This window comes from Salmo salar, chromosome 22 (genome assembly GCF_965601325.2).
Source record: "Salmo salar chromosome 22, fSalSal1, whole genome shotgun sequence".
Lineage (NCBI taxonomy): Eukaryota > Metazoa > Chordata > Actinopteri > Salmoniformes > Salmonidae > Salmo > Salmo salar.
The window spans coordinates 18,687,329-18,708,275 of NC_138312.1; the positions used below are offsets into that span (position 1 = coordinate 18,687,329).

Sequence of the window (20,947 nt, forward strand, 5' to 3'; positions counted from 1 at the left end):
AGTCAGAGTAATACATTAGCCAAGCGTTTTGTTAATACTTCACGCATATAGGCTACGCTTCACAAAGCAAAGTAATCAAGAGAGAAGAGTATGAAAAGGCCAGCTGTTTCCACAGTGCCCCTTTAATAAGAACCAAAAGAACTTAACAGCAATCCCCAGCTGAAGCCATCCCACTGACCATCATTCATTAATTACAAAACAGGGCTCAGCATCACGGACAGCACCAGCTCAATGCAATCACAGCGCAGTATGACTTTTGGTCAAGGCCCCCAGTTTATTTAACTAATTTAGGTTAAAATAAAGGGTATCATTTGAAATTATCTACAAAGTTGCCTACTCACATTAGAGGTAGAGTCGGTTAGAGATGAGTGAGAGTAATGTAGGCTAGAGGATGCTCTTTGGTAGCCTCGTACGAACCATCTGGATCTTGCATTCTACGCTATAGATAAAACACATTCCTAACCTACGTGTCTCCTTCTTGGACTCGGATGAACACCAGTCAGTCTTAATTTGGGCCATTCAGAATAGACTATACACACCGGAACTCGTAGGGCCTAAATGAGAACACAAACTCCAAAGCCTATGGAAAGTGTGTGCAGTGCCTGTGTAAAAACAACTACCTTAACATCTACCATAATACTATAAGCCTAGGCCACTGATGAGTTATATCAAACAACTATGTAGGCCACTCTTAATTGGTATGCGAATGGATGAATGAGTTCATGCGCACTTGGTTCTAATAGAATTGGCGTGTCCACCGGTCTCTCTTCGTGAACACACCCACTCTCCTCTCAGTGCCCACTCGAGTTCGCTCGGAGTGAGGATGAAGGTGCAGAACATTCGGACCCTTTCTCTCATCCTGTGTATGATATCCTACCTGCTTGTGGGAGCCGCGGTGTTCGACGCCCTCGAGTCCGAGACCGAGAGCTCGAAGAAAAAAATCCTGGAACAAAAGCGCAACGAGCTGAAGAAGAAGTACGGATTCACTCGGGACGACTACCTGGAGATCGAGAGAGTGGTTCTACAGTCGGAGCCACATCGCGCGGGGAGACAGTGGAAATTTGCGGGATCCTTTTACTTTGCCATCACTGTAATCACAACGATTGGTAAGTCAATTGATGGTTTATGGGTTTCTTTGCTCTGTAAGTTAAACCATGCATACTGGTATGACTAACCACAACAAATCTGTTTTTACATGTAAAAATAAAAAATTCCTCTAGCCTAGAGCTTACCCTTACGGGTGCTGAGTGACTGGTGCTGAACTTTGGTTTGAATTATTAGCAAAACTGGAAGTTATAAAGGGTTGCATTAAACATACTGATGTTCTAGAGACTCAAGTAATATAGGCCCCTATATATACAGCACCAGTCAAAAGTTTGGACACACCTAATCATTTCAGGGTTTTTCTTTATTTTACTATTTTCTACACTGTAGAATAATAGTGAAGGCATCATAACTATGAAAAAACACAAATGGAATCATGTCATAATAATAAAAGTGTTAAACAATTCAAAATATATTTGAGATTTGAGATTCTTCAAAGTAGCCACCCTTTGCCTTGATGACAGCATTGCTCACTCTTGGCATTCTCTCAACCAGCTTCATGAGGTAGTCACCTGGAATACCACTTCAATTAACAGGTGTGCCTTGTTAAAAGTTAATTTGTGGAATTTCTTTCCTTCTTAATGTGTTTTAGCCAACCAGTTGTGGGTTAGTATACAGAAGATAGCCCTATTTGGTAAAAGACCAAGTCCATATTATGGCAAGAACAGCTCAAATAAGCAAAGAGAAACGACAGTCCATCATAACTTTAAGACATGAAGGTTAGTCAATGCGGAAAATGTCAAGAACTTTGAAAGTTTCTTCAAGTGCAGTCGCAAAAACCATTGAGCGCTATGATGAAACTGGCTCTCATGAGGACCGCCACAAGAAAGGAAGACCCAGAGTTACCTCTGCTGCAGAGGATACGTTCATTAGAGTTAACTGCACCTCAGATTGCAGCCCAAACAAATGCTTCACAGAGTTCAAGTAACAGACACATCTCAACATCAACTGTTCAGAGGGGACTGCATGAATCAGGCCTTCATGGTCGAATTGCTGCAAAGAAACCACTACTAAAGGACACCAATATGAAGAAGAGACTTGCTTGGGCTAATAAACAATAGCAATGGACATTAGACTGGTGGAAATCTTTCCTTTGGTCTGATGAGTCCAAATTTGAGATTTTTGGTTCCAACTGCCGTGTCTTTGTGAGACGCAGAGTAGGTGAATGGATGATCTCCGCATGTGTGGTTCCCACTGTGAAGCATGGAGGAAGAGGTGTGATGGTGTGTGGGTTCTTTGCTGGAGACACAGTCTGTGATTTATTTAGAATTCAAGGCACACTTAACCAGCATAGATACCACAGCATTCTGTAGCGATACGCCATCCCGTCTGGTTTGCACTTAGTGAGACTATTGTTTTTCGACGGGACAATGACCCAACACACCTCTAGGCTGTGTAAGGGCTATTTGGCGGCAGGTAGCCTAGTGGTTAGAGCACTGGGCCAATAACCAAAAGGTTGCTAGATTGAATCTACGAGCTGACAAGGTAAAAATCTGCCCTGAACAAGGCAGTTAACCCACTGTTGCTAGGCCATCATTGTAAATAAGAATTTGTTCTTAACTGACTTGCCTAGTTAAATAAAGGTTGAATTAGTAAAATAAAAAAGGGCTATTTGACCAAGAAGGAGAGTGATGGAGTGCTGCACCAGATGACCTGGCCTCCACAATAACCCAACCTCAACCCAATTGAGATGGTTTGGGATGACTTGGACTGCAGAGTGAAGGAAAAGCAGTCAACAAGTGCTCAGCATATGTGGGAACTCATTCAAGACTGTTGGAAAAGCATTCCAGGTGAAGCTGGTTGAGAGAATGCCAAGAGTGTGTAAAGCTGTCATCAAGGCAAAGGGTGGCTACTTTAAAGGATCTAAAATCTAAAATCTATTTTGAATTGTTTAACACTTTTTTTGGTTACTACATGATTCCATATGTCATAGTTTTGATGTCATCACTGTTATTCTAAAATGTAGAAAATAGTAAAAAATTAAGAAAAACCCTTGAATGAATAGGTGTGACCAAACTTTTGACTGGTACTGTATATCTATATATCTATAACAAATGTTTTAAAGAGTTACTGTGTTTGTCTGTGTGTCCATGTACACACCCCTTACAAAAAAAGTTAGCAGTTTTGAAACTGCAATAAAAGTGCAGTAACTACAGTCGACTGCGGTGGTTGGACACAGTAATTGCAGAATAACTGCAGTCATACTGCAATCTGACAGCAATATGTTTTCGTAATGGACATGTGTCTATAACTATGATATTCTGCAGGTTATGGACATGCTGCTCCAGGCACAGATTCTGGCAGGACATTCTGCATGTTCTATGCTGTTCTGGGCATCCCACTGACGCTGGTCATGTTCCAGAGCATGGGGGAGAGGATCAACACGTTAGTACGCTACCTCCTCTGCAGGCTCAAGTGCTGCATGGGATTACGGTGGACTGACGTGTCCATGGGGAACATGGTGCTGGTGGGCCTCCTGTCCTGCATGAGCACCCTCTGTGTTGGGGCAGCAGCTTTTTCCCACTTTGAGGGCTGGACCTTCTTCCATGCCTACTACTACTGCTTCATCACGCTCACCACCATCGGCTTCGGGGACTTTGTGGCCCTGCAGAAGAAGGAGGCCCTCCAGAGGAGGATTCCCTATGTGGCCTTCAGCTTCATGTACATCCTGGTGGGGCTGGCCGTGATCGGGGCTTTCCTGAACCTGGTGGTGCTGCGCTTCCTCACATACAGCACGCAGGAGGGAACCAGAAGCCTGGAGGTGGAGGGAGAGGCGCAGGCAGCAGTGCCTAAGAGGCCATGGGGTGGGAAGGCAGTGGAGGAGGAGGCAGATGTGGAAGCATCAGCACGGGACAGAGTTGATGGGATGGAGCAGAAAGAAGCTGAGGATGGGCACAATAGCCGCTGCAACTTCTCCCATGCCATGGAGGGAGGCACCAGTCGTACCAACCTCATCCCCTCTCCATCTGAGGAGCTCAGGGGGACCCCTGGCGTCAGGGAATCTGCTAAGCACCCTGAGTCCTGCATCAGCGCCCTCTGCTTCTGTATGTGCTTCAGGCTGGGTGCCTGTGACAGCCCCTCTCCATCTCGCTGTGAGCACTCAGGCTGTCACAGCAACCCTGTCTTCTACAACTCCATCTCCTACAGGGTGGATGAAGCCTCTTGCAGCTCCAGGGACACCTCAGCCCAGTCCTCCCCCAGCAGCGGTGCCCTTTTCCTGGGGATGAGCAGCCCTCACACACGGAGGAAGTCCGTGTAGCTACCTGGATTGTTGGGACTGACTCTGGACAAAAGTTGCCTTTGTTCTTATCTTTTGATTTGAAGCTCTGAGAGGAATACAGTGCAGACAGAGATGGTACTGATTCTCTGAAGGTGGAACAAATTGTGTTTGATTTTCCTGTAAACAAAAGGTAGCATTTACAGGTTTCAGGCTGTGCGTCTATGTTTATTTTTACAGTCAAAATGTAGCTTTTACAGATATCCTGTTCTGCATTGTATTTAGCAATTGCATTTTTTCTGTAGATAAAGAGATGATTTATACAGGTAAAGATTGTATAAAATTGTGAAATAAAAAGGTAATACATCGTCAAACTGTTTATTTTCTTGAAATAATCTCCACTATTTGTAGTATATGCTTTCTTGACAAATGAATGAAAGTTGAAAATATGGGCATTATGATTGAAGTACTTTACTGCATACAAGAGGAAAGGTTATGTGCCCCAGACCTGCATTCATTTGCTTATTGAGCAATAGCTTACATTACACATAAATTATCAAAAATCTAAAAGTGTTGTATGAATAGACTTGTTGTTACCATCTCTACATTTCATCACTATAGACTACCTAATGAGGATGGGTAACTCTGATGAGGGAGAGAGAGAGCCACAGATGGGGCTATTCAACCCAATTAATATTTTTCATCTCAGACATTCCTTCATGATGTCACCTGTGACCTACAGCTTATTTCTAGTCCGTAATAATCAGTTGATTTCTTCTAGGCAGTGCACTCTCTGCTGTTTAGGTTGGTTCCCTTGGTAATGCGTCCATCCCCAGTGCTCTGCAGTGTAAAACGGTGGCCGAAGAGGAACAGTCAGTGGGAGGAAGAAGGGATGTGAGAAGTAGAGCTCTTCACGGGTCCACCCAAACCCAAATACCCAAGACCCAAGCAGGTCCAGATCCAAAATTCTAACTTTTCCCTCGGGTCTGGGTCGGGTCCTGTTTGATTGTCATTGGGTCTCGGGTCTATGTAACTACAGCTGATAGACCCGAATGGAACCAAATGGACCCGACCACGGTTCTACATAAGCTATAGCCCTCAAACTCAACTCTGGACTTCGAAGCCAGTTTCACTGTGTTTTTTCATTGTTTCCCTCTAATCAGGGATGGATTTAGACCTGGGACATCAGGTGGGTGCAATTAATTAAAAGGTAGAACTGAAACCAGCAGGATCCGGATCTCGTAGGGTAAGAGTTGAATACCCCTGGTCTATAGCATATTTACTTTATGCTAATACTGTGCATTTATGGACTTATAGAAGGCCATGCCAACATACCTATTTGTTAACCAGAAGAGCAACTTGCATATTTTTTTTGTCACTCGGGTCCAATCGGGTCTGGTCTAAACCCAGACCCATTAGGGTACGGGTTGCGTCTAGGTCTGGTTGTCATCCGGTCCATTCGGATTCAGGTCTGACTATTCTCGGTTCCATCCGGGTCCCCCCTTTTATATTTATTTTTATGATCGGGTCTGTTCGTGTCAGGGTCTGATTGTCCTTGGGTTTGTTTGGGTCCGGGTCCAACTTTCTGGACCTGAGAAGACCTCTTGTGAGTAGTATCGACTGTGATCACTTTTGTATTGACTCTATCGTATACATCTCTGAGTAACTACACAAACTATATTTTAACAAAAACAACTGCCACTAAACATGCTAAGTAAGTATGCTGTTAAGATCCCTTTCTTCAAACTACAGCATGGCCATAGTTTCTGCTCCAGCAGGTGTACATTCATGAGGTGATTACAGGGACCTCTAGTGGCAGCAGTCTTTAAATCTTAAATAAACTTGTGCTTGTTCGTATTGTCTAACACTAGGGGGCATCATTGGTCTAAAGATAAGTTATATCTGTATTATGTCAATTGAACCAATGCTGCATTCTGAAATGTCCTGTAACAATATTGCTGTACCATGGACAAGGAGATGGGAGGTTGACGTGAATAATTGTACATGAATCTAAGGCTGCGTTTAGACGGGCAGGCCAATTTTTCCCCCACAAATTGGTCTTTTGAGAGCTGATCTGATTGGTCAAAAGACCAATGAGCGATAAAAACATCAGAATTAGGCTACCTGTCTAAATGCAGCCTTACAGAGCATCACAGTAACACTACATAAACAGTGGTGCTTTAATCTAGTTTCCAATGGGATCCCCTCCTATTCCTGTTGGTGTTTCCCTGACGTTCTCAACCATAACATAATGGATAAAACAAAGTGTGTGTGAATCCTTGACCGTAGATATAACTCTACTGTGCAGTGACCAACAGACGTCACTAGTGCTTTCAGACGCTGACCGTGATGCTGAACCCAAAGTGTGTATTGTTCCTGGTACAAGATTAGGCTTCAGTGGGTTATAATGACTGCGCAATAGAAACTACTGTTCTTTGATTGTTTGAGTTGTGTGCACAATAATAAACTTTTAGCACCAAAATTTGACAACAGTATTTTTTTTTTTACTATTCCGTAATCCTCACATTTCCAGTGATGTGATTGTTTGGAACTGACGTGACTGGGACAGTTAGAAATACACAGTGAAAGGTCGCTGCTGATCATTCGATGTGAATGGGAACACCACAATGTCATTCATTGATAAGTGAACTGGAGTTAAAGATTTACAATTCAGTCAATACAAATTTAGGGAGATATTTGTGAACAAACAGAATAGGCCAGGCTAAATGATGAGGAAGATCAATTCATCTGCATCTGTGTGTGGTTTTGTAACTGATGAAAGCAATAACCTCATTTCCATAATGACTCCATTAATATTGCAGATAGCACTGTACTTTATTCTGTCTGATGCATCTGGTGCCTCCTCACATTCATTGCTGTCTGTGTTCATGGTTGTTAGCTCAAAGAGATGACAAATATTTACATAGGCCAGTGAACAAATGCCTTAACAGAACAAAAGGGTAATGATGATACAAAAATGAGGTTGTCGTGCAGAATGAATGTCTTTACATTACTCAAAGACACAACTTTGTATAAAGACCGTGAAGCCGGTTTTATTATTGTGTGATTGGTTGTTACAAACTAGAGTATCTCTGTTTGCTTTGGGTTCAGTGATTGAGTCAGAGAGAGATCTCGCTGATCATAATTGGATGACTAGGGCCTAGATTCAATCAGATCGAGCGCTAACCGGCGATAGCTGACACCTGCATAGCTGATGTTTTGGCAGTGTTGGAGGTGTAACTGCTTTGGAGCTGTCAAATCGGTGAGCAGCTGCTCTTGTGGTCATTGTCACGAGGCCACAACGGTGCCACTCAGTAAATTACTATTGTAGCTGGAAATGGCTGATTTTTAATAGAATATCTACATAGGTGTACACAGGCTCATTATCAGCAACCATCACTCCTGTCTTCCAATGGCACGTTGTGTTAGCTAATCCAAGTTTATCATTTTAAAAGGCTAATTGATCATTAGAAAACCCTTTTGCAATTATGTTAGCACAGCTGAAAACTGTTGTTCTGATTAAAGAAGCAATAAAACTGACCTTCTTTAGACTCGTTGAGTATCTGGAGCATCAGCATTTGTGGGTTTGATTACAGGCTCAAAATGGGAAGAAACAAAGACTTTCTTCTGAAACTCGTCAGTCTATTCTTGTTCTGGTGAGAACAAGAAAGTGTAGGCTATATAGAATTAATGACACTCAAGTTGAAAATCTTTCAACAAAATAATGAGGATTTCTATCAGCGTAATCGAGTTTCAGATTACATTTCATATTCCAGTGTTCGAACTTGAAAACAAGGCTGCATGGGATTTTTGTGTATGCGACTCCGTGCAGCCAATGGCAATGTCCGCTTTAGGAATAATGCCAGCAGTGGCGTGTATTTATTGATGCCAAGGGAAGCCAGGCTTCCCCAAAAAATGTACAAAAAAATAAATATTAATAATAATTTATCCTTCATCTCTCTGCGTTTTTATAATTGTCCTTCAATTTGAAGAGGCCGAATGTACCACCCACCACTGCGACCTGTATGCTCTAGTCGGCTGGCCCTCGCTACATATTCGTCGCCAGACCCACTGGCTCCAGGTCATCTATAAGTCTATGCTAGGTAAAGCTCTGCCTTATCTCAGCTCACTGGTCACAATAACACCCACCCGTAGCACACGCTCCAGCAGGTATATCTCACTGGTCATCCCCAAAGCCAACACATTGTCAAACGGTGGGTGTAGCTGGTGCATGGAAGTCAGGCGCAGGAGAGCAGAGATGAGAGGACAAGCACTTTACTGAGGCAATTATTTGAACAGAACGCAAACGCGTCACAAAAACAAATGCCCAAAAAACAAGTGAGGCACCACAAAGTACAACAACCTTGTACAAAGTACCGGCTGCCACAAAGCACGGGTATAAAACAAAAACCGGCGCAAACCAGCCGGAAGCGTGCCAACCTGACAATAAACAATTTCACACACCGACATAGGGGGAACAGAGGGTTAAATACACGACAAGTAATGAGGGAATGTAAACCAGGTGTATGGGAAAACAAGATAAAACAAATGGAAAATGAAAGGTGGATCGGCGATGGCTAGAAGACCGGTGACGTCGACCGCCGAATGCCGCCCGAACAAGGAGAGGAACTGACTTTGGCGGAAGTCGTGACACACCTCCTTTGGCCGCCTTTCCTTCCAGTTCTCTGCTGCCAGTGACTGGAACGAATTGCAAAAATCGCTGAAGCTGGAGACTTATATTTACCTCACTAACTGTAAACATCAGCTATCTGAGCAGCTAACCGATCGCTGCAGCTGTACATAGTCCATCTGTAAATAGCCCATCCAATCTACCTACCTCATCCCCATATTGTTTTTATTTACTTTTCTGCTCTTTTGCACACCAGTATCTCTACTTGCACATCATCATCTGCTCATCCTCATCTGCTCATTTATCACTCCAGTGTTAATATGCTAAATTGTGAATAACTTCGCTACTATGGCCTATTTATTGTCTACCTCTTCACGCCATTTGCACACACTGTATATAGACCAAATTTTTTTCTATTGTGTTATTGACTGTACGCTTGTTTATTCCATGTGTAACTCTGTGTTGTTGTTTGTGTTGCACTGCTTTGCTTTATCTTGCCCAGGTCGCAGTTGTAAATGAGAACTTGTTCTCAACTAGCTTACCTGGTTAAATAAAGGTGAAATAAAAAGATACAAAATGAAATCTCACCGGAGAAAGCATCCGAGCAAGAGAAGGCCATCTATCTGATGCGGTCTATGATGCGGTCTAAAAAAGATGTTAAAATAAGTTCATTGGTCGGCTAATTGCTCATTAGTTAGAATTTCTAGCCATTTTGGTGTTTCTGTACAGCAGCATGCAAAAGTGTTTTTACTGGGAGAACGTCTTCTTCAATCAGACAGAGCTTTTCTATCACTGTGAGTGTCCAAAAGATCCCTTGTGTTTGGGTAATTGCAGTGAATACAATTATGTTTTTCAAAGAAATTAAGAATTAAACTGACAATTGAGTTTAATTATCTAAAGCAATAATATCAACAAGTGTTGTGTCTTAATTTTCCATCCCATGGAACAGCTTTTAGAAATTTAGAACATACTTTTGGAATGACTATTACTGGCCAAACACTCTAACCTTATATAATTCATTGAGTGTTGGGCTAGTAACCGAAAGGTCGCTGGTTCAAATACCTGAGCTGACAAGGTGAAACAACATCTGTTGATGTGCCCTTGAGCAAGGTACTTAATCCTAATTTGCTCCAGGGGCGCTGTTACTACTATGGCTGACCCCGTAAAACACGTGTCAAACTCATTCCACAGAGGGCCATGTGTCTGCAGTTTTTCGCTCTTCCATTGTACTTGATTGATGAATTAAGGTAATTAATTAGTAAGGCACTCCCCTCACCTCCCAAACTTTTTATAGTCCCGTACCCCTTCAAACATTCAACATCCAGCCCCCTCTTGCACCAGGGTCAGTGTACTCTCAAATTTTTTGTTGTTGTTGCCATCATTAGGGGTGGCAGGTAGCCTAGTGGTTAGAGTGTTGGACCAGTAACCAAAAGGTTGATAGATCAAATCCCCGAGCTGACAAGGTAAAAATCTGTCGTTCTGCCCCTAAACAAGCCAGTTAACCCACGTTTCCTAGGCCCTCATTGTAAATAAGAATGTGTTCTTAACTGACTTGCCTAATTAAATATAAAAATTATAAGCCTGCCACACACTCTACGATACATTTATTAAACATAAGAATGAGTGTGAGTTTTGTCACAACCCGGCTCGTGGGAAGTGACAAAGGCACAAATAATAATATAATAATCATCATTTTGCTCTTTATTTAGCCATCTTACATTCAAAACCATATTTGTTCAAAAATTGTGAATAACTCACCACAGGTTAATGAGAAGGGTATGCTTGAAAGGATGCACATTGTATTGGAGAGAGTCTGTCTTAAATAATTTTCCACACGCAGTCTGTGCCTGTATTTAATTTTCATGCTAGTGAGGGCCGAGAATCCACTCTCTGTCACATTTGTCTTCGTCTTCTGACGATAATGCGAAATCGTCATCAGAAAATGTGGACCAATACGCAGCAGGTACGTGAATGCTCATCTTGATTTTTAATTATCTTCAAAACCGAACATACAAAACACAAAAAACGAACACTCGACAAATAAACAGTCTGGTAAGGCACAAGGCTATACACAGAATAATCACCCACAAATCACACATACAAACACACCCTAATATATGGGACTCTCAATCAAAGGCAGATAGACAACACCTGCCTTCAACTGAGAGTCCCAACCCCAATCAACCAAACATAGAAACACACAACCTAGACTAACCATAGAATTAACTAAACATAAACCAAAACCCGGAATTACTAAATCAAACACCCTTTACACAAACACACCACCCCGAACCACATAAAACAAATACCCCCTGCCACGCCCTGACCAAACTACAAAACAATTAACCTTATATACTGGCCAGGACGTGACACTCTCACATAGGTACATGGTTGCAAAGGGAATCAGTGTCTTAACAGTGCGTTTTGCCAAGGCAAGAAACTCTGAGTGCAGCTCTATCCAGAAATCTGTCAGTGGCTTCTGATTAAATTCAATTTTCACAGAACCGCTTATTGCATTTTCGAAGAGGCTCTCTCGGTAAGTGGACTGGAGGCAGGGCATGAAAGGGACAACGAATCCAGTTGTTTGTGTCGTCCGTTTCGGGAAAGTACCTGCATAATTCCGTACCCAGCTCACTCTGTTTCTTCACTACATCTTATTTGACATTGTCCGTAAGCTGGAGTTCATTTGCACACAAAAAAATCTAACAATTGTAACGCTTGTCGTGTGTGGAGGACCAAGACGCAACAGGGAAGTGTATACTTGTCACGGTTATCGTCGGTGAAGGAGGACCAAAATGCAGCAGGACTGTGTTTGTTCATTTTGAACATTTATTAAATCAAAATGAACACAAAAACAACAAAACGAACTCACGATATACCGACAGTCTTCTCAGGCTCATACACGCTAAACAAGAAACAATCTCCCACAATTACACAGACAAACACACCCAACTAATATAGGACTTCCAATCAAAGGCAACACCACACAGCTGCCTTCAATTGGAAGTCCACCCCAATTAACTCAACATAGAAACAGATTACCTAGACTAAACATAGAATTACATAAACAAGGAACAGTGCCCAAAATCCCCGGAATACATAAATCAAATGCCCTTTTTAGAAAAACCACCACCCCGAACCACATAAACCAAATACCCTCTGCCACGTCCTGACCAAACTACAATAACAATTCATCCTTATACTGGCCAGGACGTGAAAATACTCATCTTCCTTTTAATATTGAGGAAGGAGAAACAAATGAAACACGTATACAATTAACGGAAACTACACTAACAGTTCTGTCAGGTGATAAGCACAAAACAGAATACAACTACCCACAATACAAACAAACCCCTAATTATAGGACCTTCAATCAGAAGCAACGAGGAGCCGCTGCTTCCAATTGAAGGTCAAGAACAAAACTGCACATAGAAACAGAGTGACTAGAATAAACATAGAAAATGCCCTAACATAGAACATATACCAAAACTCTAGACCACTTTAATCAAACACCCCTTGTCTATACACATAGACTAACAATCCCCGAAACATATAAACAAAATACCCCCTGCCACGTCCTGACCATACTAAACACTAACAAATAACACCTTTACAGGTCAGAACGTGACAGTACAACCCCCCAAAGGTGCAAACCCCGGATGCACCTAACAAAAGGAAAATACAAAAATAAACCCCAAAACAAAAAAAATCCCAATTTATATGGGAGGGAAGGGAGGGCGGCCACCATCACCGACGATGCCTCTGCAACGCTCCCCCCTTCCCGCATACTTGTCCCTACGGAGGTGGCTCTGGAGCGGGACGTATTCCTCGCTCCGCCACTTGCTCACCCCTCTTCTTGGCAGACTCTGGGGCGAGGTCCCTCTTTGTCGACCTCGGACTTGGGACCCTCGCTACGGGCGACTCTGGTTGCACTGGACTGTCGTGTGACTCTGGCCGTGGACTGTGGGCCAATTCTCTCTCGGGCATAGGTGCCGGACACTCGGGCTGAGGCACTGTCGTCGGGCTCTCTGACTGAGACGCTGTTGTCTGCCACTCTGGGTTAGGCGCTGTCGCTGGGCACTCTGGGCGAGACGCTGTCGCTGTGCCATCTGGGCGAGGTGCGTGCACTGAAGGCCTGGTACGTGGGGCTGGCGTAGGGGACGCCGGACTAGGCCCACGTACCTCAGGGCTAGTGCTAGGGGCAAGAGTAGGACGAGTTGGGCTGGGCTGCCGCTCGGGAAGCCTGGTGTGCAGTGCTGGCTTCGGGGGAGTCAGACTGGAGACACTCACCTGTAGGCTTGTGCGGGGAGCCGGAATAGGTCGAGCTGGACTAGGCTGCCGCTCGGGAAACGTGGTGCGCGGTGCTGGCTTTGGAGGAGCCAGACTGGATACACGCACCTGAGGGCTTCTACAAGGAGCAGGAGTAGGATACACCGGGCCTTGGGTGAGTACCGGAAGTCTCGAGCTCACCTCCTGCACAACCTGTCCTGGCTGGATGGCAGTAGTAGCCCTGTACGTTTGAGGTGCTGGTACAGGGCGGACTGGGCTATGCAGGGGCCTGATGGTCGCCGTGCGTAGAGGAGGTGTCCTGTAGCCTGGACTACGGAGGCGTACCAGTGGCCAGACGTATTGGGCTGGCATCCTCCTTCCAGGCTGGATGCCCACTCTAGCACGGCCTTTGCTTGGGGCTGAGATCACACGCACCGGACTGTGCGTGCGCATGGGTGAGATTTTGCGTACCTCTTCGTACTTCGGCGCTCTCCACTCCATGTGCTCCCCATAATAAGCACAAGGTGTTGGCTTCAGGGGCATCCTTTGCCCAGCCACCCACCCCGTGTGCCCCCCCCCCCAATTTTTTTTATTGGGGCTGCCTCTCAGGCTTCCTTGCTAGCCATGTCCCAACGTACTTCTCCCGGTCCTCACCGTTCCTTCGCCACGGACCTTCTCCCGCCAGGATTTCCTCAAATGACCACGATTCCCTGTAATTCTCCAGCTACCTTGGCTGCTCCCTCTTCTGTTGCTTGGTCCGGGTCTGGTGGGTAGTTCTGTAACGAGTGTCGTGTGTGGAGGACCAAGACGCAACAGGGAAGTGTATACTCATCTTCCTTTTAATATTGAGGAAGGAGAAACAAATGAAACACGTATACAATTAACGGAAATGACACTAACAGTTCTGTCAGGTGATAGCACAAAACAGAATACAACTACCCACAATCCACAATACAAACAAACCCCTAATTATAGGACCTTCAATCAGAAGCAACGAGGAGCCGCTGCTTCCAATTGAAGGTCAAGAACAAAACTGCACATAGAAACAGAGTGACTAGAATAAACGTAGAAAATGCCCTAACATAGAACATATACCAAAACTCTAGACCACTCTAATCAAACACCCCTTGTCTATACACATAGACTAACAATCCCCGAAACATATAAACAAAATACCCCCTGCCACGTCCTGACCATACTAAACACTAACAAATAACACCTTTACAGGTCAGAACGTGACAACAATGATGGAAAGACCTGTGTGTTGTCCTTATTAATGCAGACAGAAAAGAGCTCCAACTTCTTAGTTGTCAGGGATTCCTAGGAGTGGTGGTTGGAGTCAGGCGCAGAGAGCAGAGGGTAAGTATAACGTCTTTATTTCTCCGGCACAAAACGGTCACGCCAAAAACAGAGGGCACGTCACAAAGTAGACCAGCCCAAAAACACAGGGCAAAACAGTCCGGAGAGAAATAAGGCGCCAGCCAGCACATCCAACAACAAACAGAGAAATAATCCCGCACAAACCTGGGCGGGCCTAACAGGCTTAAATAAACACAAATCAAGAAACAAAACAGGGAACAGGTGCAACCAATAAGACCGAACAAACAGAAAAGGAAAAAGGGATCAGCGGCAGCTAGTAGACCGGCGACGACGACCGCCGAGCGCCGCCCAAACAGGCAGGGGAGCCACCTTCGGTGGGATTCGTGACATTAGTCATAGCCTCAATTTTGTCCCGCACATTGAATATAGTTGCGGAGAGTCTATGTAATCTTAGATTCTGATCATTCAGGCGAGAAAAAAACATCACCCAGATAGGCGAGTTGTGTTAGAAACTCGTCATCGTGCAAGCAGTCAGACAACTGAAAATTACGGTCAGTAAAGAAAACTTTATGCTCGTCTCTCAATTGAAAAAAACGTGTCAATACTTTGTCCCTTGATAAAAGCGTTACATGGTCTCTGCCCATATCATTGTATAGTGCATAAAATACACGAGAGTTCAATTGCCTTGCTTTAACAAAGTTAACCATTTTCACTGTAGTGTCCAAAACGTCTTTCAAACTGTCAGGCATTCCTTTGGCAGCAAGAGCCTCTCGGATGCTGCAGTGTACCCAAGTGGGTTGTTTTTTTGGCCTTTTCCCCAAGCATTGTCCCAGCCATATCCGCGGCAGCAGGAGGAATTAAGTCCTCCACAATAGTAAGGGGCTTGCCTGTCCTGGCCAGCCACTCGGTAGCTCACCATATAAGACGCTTCTAGAACCTTCTTATTAATGGTACAGTTGAAGTCAGAAGTTTACATACACCTTAGCCAACTACATTTATACTCAGTTTTTCACAATTCCTGACATTTAATCCTAGTAAAAATTCCCCGTCTTAGGTCAGTTAGGATCACCACTTTATTTTAAGAATGTGAAATGTCAGAATAATAGTAGAGAGAATGATTTATTTCAGCTTTTATTTCTTTCATCACATTCCCAGTGGGTCAGAAGTTTACATACACTGAATTAGTATTTGGTAGCATTGCCTTTAAATTGTTTAACTTGGGTCAAACGTTTCGGATAGCCTTCCACAAGCTTCCCACAATAAGTTGGGTGAATTTTGGCCCATTCCTCCTTTGTAGGCCTCCTTGCTCGCACACGCTTTTTCAGTTCTGCCCTCAAATGTTCTATGGGATTGAGGTCAGGGCTTTGTGATGGCAACTCCAATACCTTGACTTTGTTTTCCTTAAATCATTTTGCCACAACATTGGAAGTATGCTTGGGGTCATTGTCCATTTGGAAGACCCATTTACGACCAAGCTTTAACTTCCTGACTGATGTCTTGAGATTTTGCTTCAATATATCCACATAATTTTCCTGCTTCATGATGCCATCTATTTTGTGAAGTGCACCAGTCCCTCCTTCAGCAAAGCACAACATGATGCTGCCACCCCCGTGCTTCATGGTTGGGATGGTGTTCTTCGGCTTGCAAGCCTCCCCCTTTTCCCTCCAAACATAACAATGGTCATTATGGCCAAACAGTTCTATTTTTGTTTCATCAGACCAGAGGACATTTCTCCAAAAAACACGATCTTTGTCCCCATGTGCAGTTGCAAACCGTAGTCTGGCTTTTTTATGGCGGTTTTGGAGCAGTGGCTTCTTCCTTGCTGAGTGGCCTTTCAGGTTATGTCGATATAGGACTCGTTTTACTGTGGATATAGATACTTTTGTGCCTGTTTCCTCCAGCATCTTCACAAGGTCCTTTGCTGTTGTTCTGGGAGTAATTTGCACTTTTTGCACCAAAGTACGTTTATCTCTAGGAGACAGAACGAGTTTCCTTCCTGAGTGGTATGATGACTGCGTGGTCCCATGGTGTTTATATTTGCGTACTATTGTTTGTACAGATGAACGTGGTACCTTCAGGCGTTTGAAAATTGCTCCCAAGGATGAACCAGACTTGTGGAGGTCTACAATTGTTTTTCAGAGGTCTAGGCTGAATTCTTTTGATTTTACCATGATGTCAAGCAAAGAGGCACTAATTTGAAGGTATGCCTTGAAATACATCCACAGGTACACCTCCAATTGGCTCAAATTATGTCATTATGTCATTAGCCTATCAGAAGCTTCTAAAGCCATGACATTATTTTCTGGAATTGTCCAAGCTGTTTAAAGGCACAGTCAACTTAGTGTATGTAAACTTCTAACCCATTGGAATTGTGATACAGTGAGTTATAAGTGAAATAATCTGTCTGTAAACAATTGTTGGAAAAATTACTTGTGTCATGCACAAAGTAGATGTCCTAACTGACTTGCCAAAACTCTAGTTTGTTAATAAGAAATTGTTGGAGTGGTTGGAAAATTAGTTTTAATGATTCCAACCTAAGTGTATGTAAACTTCCGACTTCAACTGTATCTGTTGTTTTTATACGTCTTACTACTCGAAAGTCGTCTTTATTCTCTCTCAAACTCCCGTGGCTTATTTTTCAAATTGTCATGTTTAATTTCTAAATGTCTGCGCAAGAGTGAAGGTTTCCCGCGAGAGAGCAACGGTTAATGTGATTGGATGTCAATTATTTGACTAGGCTACCTGTATTTGATATTGTGTTGTTATTTCGCTGAACACTAGATGGTTTAATTGTATTTTTGGCAGTAAATTGAGGCTACTCAGGCGAGAAAAAAACCTCACCCAAATGTATAGCCCCGTTGGAAAATATAAATGTACTGTTTGAAAAAGTGAAGAATAAAAATAAATTTTTTTTGAAAAAAATGTATTAAAATGTGAATCACATTTTTATGTGGTGTACCCCCGACGGCATTGCGCGTACCCCAGTTTGGGAATACCTGGTCTAGGGCTTAATTGAAAGGAAAAACCAAAAACCAGCAGACACTAGGCCGTCAATGGAATTAGTTGGACGCCCCTGCTGTAAATCAACACATTTCACTGCACTGACAATAAAACATGTAAAAATAATATAAGAATGCAGTTTGGAAGATAAGTTTGGAAGATAATAATATTTAATGAAACAGGTGAAGCAGACCAGTGTGTTACTGTGGGTAGAGGGATGACACTCATCACTAAGGCAACAGGAGAGTTTGGGAAATGTCTCAATCAAGTGGTGGGAGTGAATACTGCAAATGAATAGGATAAATAAAGAAATGTAGGCGTTGTCAGTGGCATTCCCATTCCCTCTTGGAAATTTCTGGATTAATGAAATGTTAGGATGCTATTTTTGGTACATGTTAGATTTTTTGACATAGTTGAACAAACAGTAGCACTGATTAATTCAATATCCTGTGGGAGGTGGATGAGGTGGATGAGTTGTCTCCTGTTGACCTAAACATCAACAAAGTATGACTCACCTATCTGTATCACTGTATCACACTATGTTTTATCATTATGCAGTTCTGAGGCCAGCACAAATGATGCTTTTTTAATCAATCTGTTTCAAAAGTTGCTGCCTTGAATAAGGGAGATAAGGGCAGCACACATAAATAACATTCATTAAACCACAGGTACTGACTGCACAGATACCAAATGCATCTCGCTCTTTAAAAATGAAAAGAATAGGGATGAAGAGAGGGGGACCCATAAAAAGAGTAACTACAGTGGGAGATATGAAAGAAGAATTATTCATAGTTTTAGTTCACAGAAAAGTGCAAAAGATTGACACCAGAGTGATTTGTAGATCTGTTAATCTTTCTAAATGAAGGAGTAGTCAGATCTGTACTGGGGACTGCGTACTAAATTATTCAGCATACTGCAGTTATGTTTCTTTCCATTCATCTCTCTATCTCTCTCCCTCTCACTGTCAACTGTCAGGCTCCCTATTCATCCGGTCTGTAGTCGCTTCTCTGCTATGTTACGATGGCTTCGCTTTTTACAGGTTAACGCTCATTAGCAATTGAACTTTGGGAATAGGGGGGTGACAAAAAAAGATCACTGTTGATGTCACATCATCCTTTTGCACTCGTTTAAAAGCAACTCTCCACTAGAAAAAATAAGAGAAAAGATGGAACTGGAAAAGAGATGCATTTTACTATTAAATATATTTGCACATTGATACAGTGCACTCTCTCTTCAATCACTTACAGTACACTGCTAACCAAGAACAATGGCATTTCCATTACTTCATTTGGAGAAAAAACAACATGGAGACAGAAGTTTGTCACCAAGGCAAATATGAAATGTTTTCATACCAAGAAAAAATTATGAGACCTTGACAGCTAAGACAGAACAGAGATGGAGTTTGCTAAGGAATAATAACCTTAGGAGCTGACAGATTTATTCTTTGAGATTACTATTCAGAGATAAAAAGATCATACTGTACAGATGGTTCAGTCACACATCATGATAATACGCATGCAGATAATAATACATATCTATGCCATTTAGCAGATGCTTTCATCCAAAGCGATTTAGTCATGTGTGCATACATTTTATGTATTGGTGGTTATTCATCCTCTGTTATAAAAGTAGAAGTTTGTTGGCTCATGTTTAATTTCAATACCACTTTGTTGTTCGTATCAGACCATTTGTGTAACTGTCTCGTAATAACGCACCACAGAAAGGCTGTGTCACACACTGCAGTACATGAATAAAACAACAAATGATGCACAACTGACAGGCATGACCCACACTGCAGACAAACAAAAAATGTGAACTTCTTCTGCATGAAACCCAGCTGTGTGACTCAATGGATTTGGCAGTTGTGCATGCCATCCACTTCAGCATTAAACTGATCTCTCAGTTGTATTATTTTCTCCCCTACCACAAAACCCAGAGACATCTGAATCAAAGTTCTGCCAGAGAGACACAATCATAGTGGAGCCTTACCACCTGCAGAGAAAAGAAAGCTCCAGCTTCACTTTTCTACTAACAAGCCGAGAGACTATCAGCACGGAAAACTGTGAAAAATACATTTCTAAACTATAATTGTGTAACTTTTTTGATAGCTTCGTTTATGCTATTCAAAGCTTCAAAGTTGGCATATGATTGTCTAAACATCTGAAAAAATACCCAACATTTATATAACTGACTAAATGGCAGTAAAGGTTGGATGCTACTTTGGTGTTTGTGGGCTGCACTCTTTATTAGCCTGGTAAAAGAGCTTTGGTCGACACATATATCAAAAACATCTGCCCTGAATGAAAATGTATGGATGCTACTTCACATGGATAATTATTTGTTCTGATTAGCTGTACAGCTTGAAAAAGCGAAGAGCTTGATGCATCATGAATCTTATATACAGTAGCTATTGTACTTGTTACACTTGGCATTCATAGCAGTGAAACAAACTGCTCTATTTCAAATGCCAAAAGCTAAGGTGATGGCTGAGTATAACTGATGTTGAAACATGATAATAATAAATACTTGGACATTACTAATTAGCAGAGCATTCTGATGGAGGTAAAGAACCCTCTAAGATGTGATTGAATAAAGAACTCAAAGCCCAGGATGTGTACCTGCATCAGAGCATTGGAATGTTTCATTGATAGTTTATTGTTACACTCTCCTCAGTCTAAACCTCCATAGCTTCGTTCCCACATTCAAAATAGCTTTGTTTTCATCAGGGGGTTCCCTATCTCTGGTATACCATCAAAGTGAGAGGGATGTTTGGTGCTGCTGTGCCACCAAGGCAATAACATGGTAATTAATAACAGGCTAGTTGATACAGCTGGGCTTTAGTTTCAATAGCGTATATAGATGGGAGAGAACTGCTATCAGATTCTAGAATTCCCTCAGTGGAGGTGAATGCAAGCCATGGGTTTAGCTGATTGCAGGCTTTTCTCTCTGTAACCAAGGGGCGGACAGGGACAAGAATTCAGCCCTGGCATTTTATCCACACCAGCCCACATCACTCCGTGCGGCGCCGCCAACAAGCATTTCGCTACACTACAAGCATTTCGCTACACTCACATTAACACCTGCTAACCATGTGTATGTGACCAATAACATTTGATTTGAACACCAGGCATACACACACACCCCATCCCCACACATACAGCATCTTCTCTGCTGTCACTCTGTGCTTTTTATTGTTCTCTGTCTGTCTGCCTGTCTGCCTGTCTACTTAACCTTATACATTATAAAAGCCAAGCTAACGACTTAGGCTATATTGCAAATTAGTGCCTGTCATGTTTTCCTCTGAATCAACACCTAGCCTACCATAAGTGTTAATTACCATTAAAGGGATCCAGGCTAACATTTTCCCCTGGTATCACTGGCGCCACTAACTTTTACAGTTGGTGGCA

The 20,947-nt window shown here is 42.8% G+C and overlaps 1 protein-coding gene across 2 annotated transcripts; it reads left to right on the plus strand.

Moving 5' to 3' along the window:
• Nucleotides 1-752: 752 nt before the first annotated feature.
• On the plus strand, nt 753-4,695 carry kcnkf (Potassium channel subfamily K member 15). Of its 2 annotated transcripts, NM_001140774.1 has the most exon segments (3): nt 800-1,106; nt 3,372-3,642; nt 4,015-4,692. In NM_001140774.1, coding segments are annotated over 3 exon segments (903 nt in total). In that variant the 5' UTR covers nt 800-823; the 3' UTR covers nt 4,364-4,692.
• Nucleotides 4,696-20,947: the final 16,252 nt, after the last annotated feature.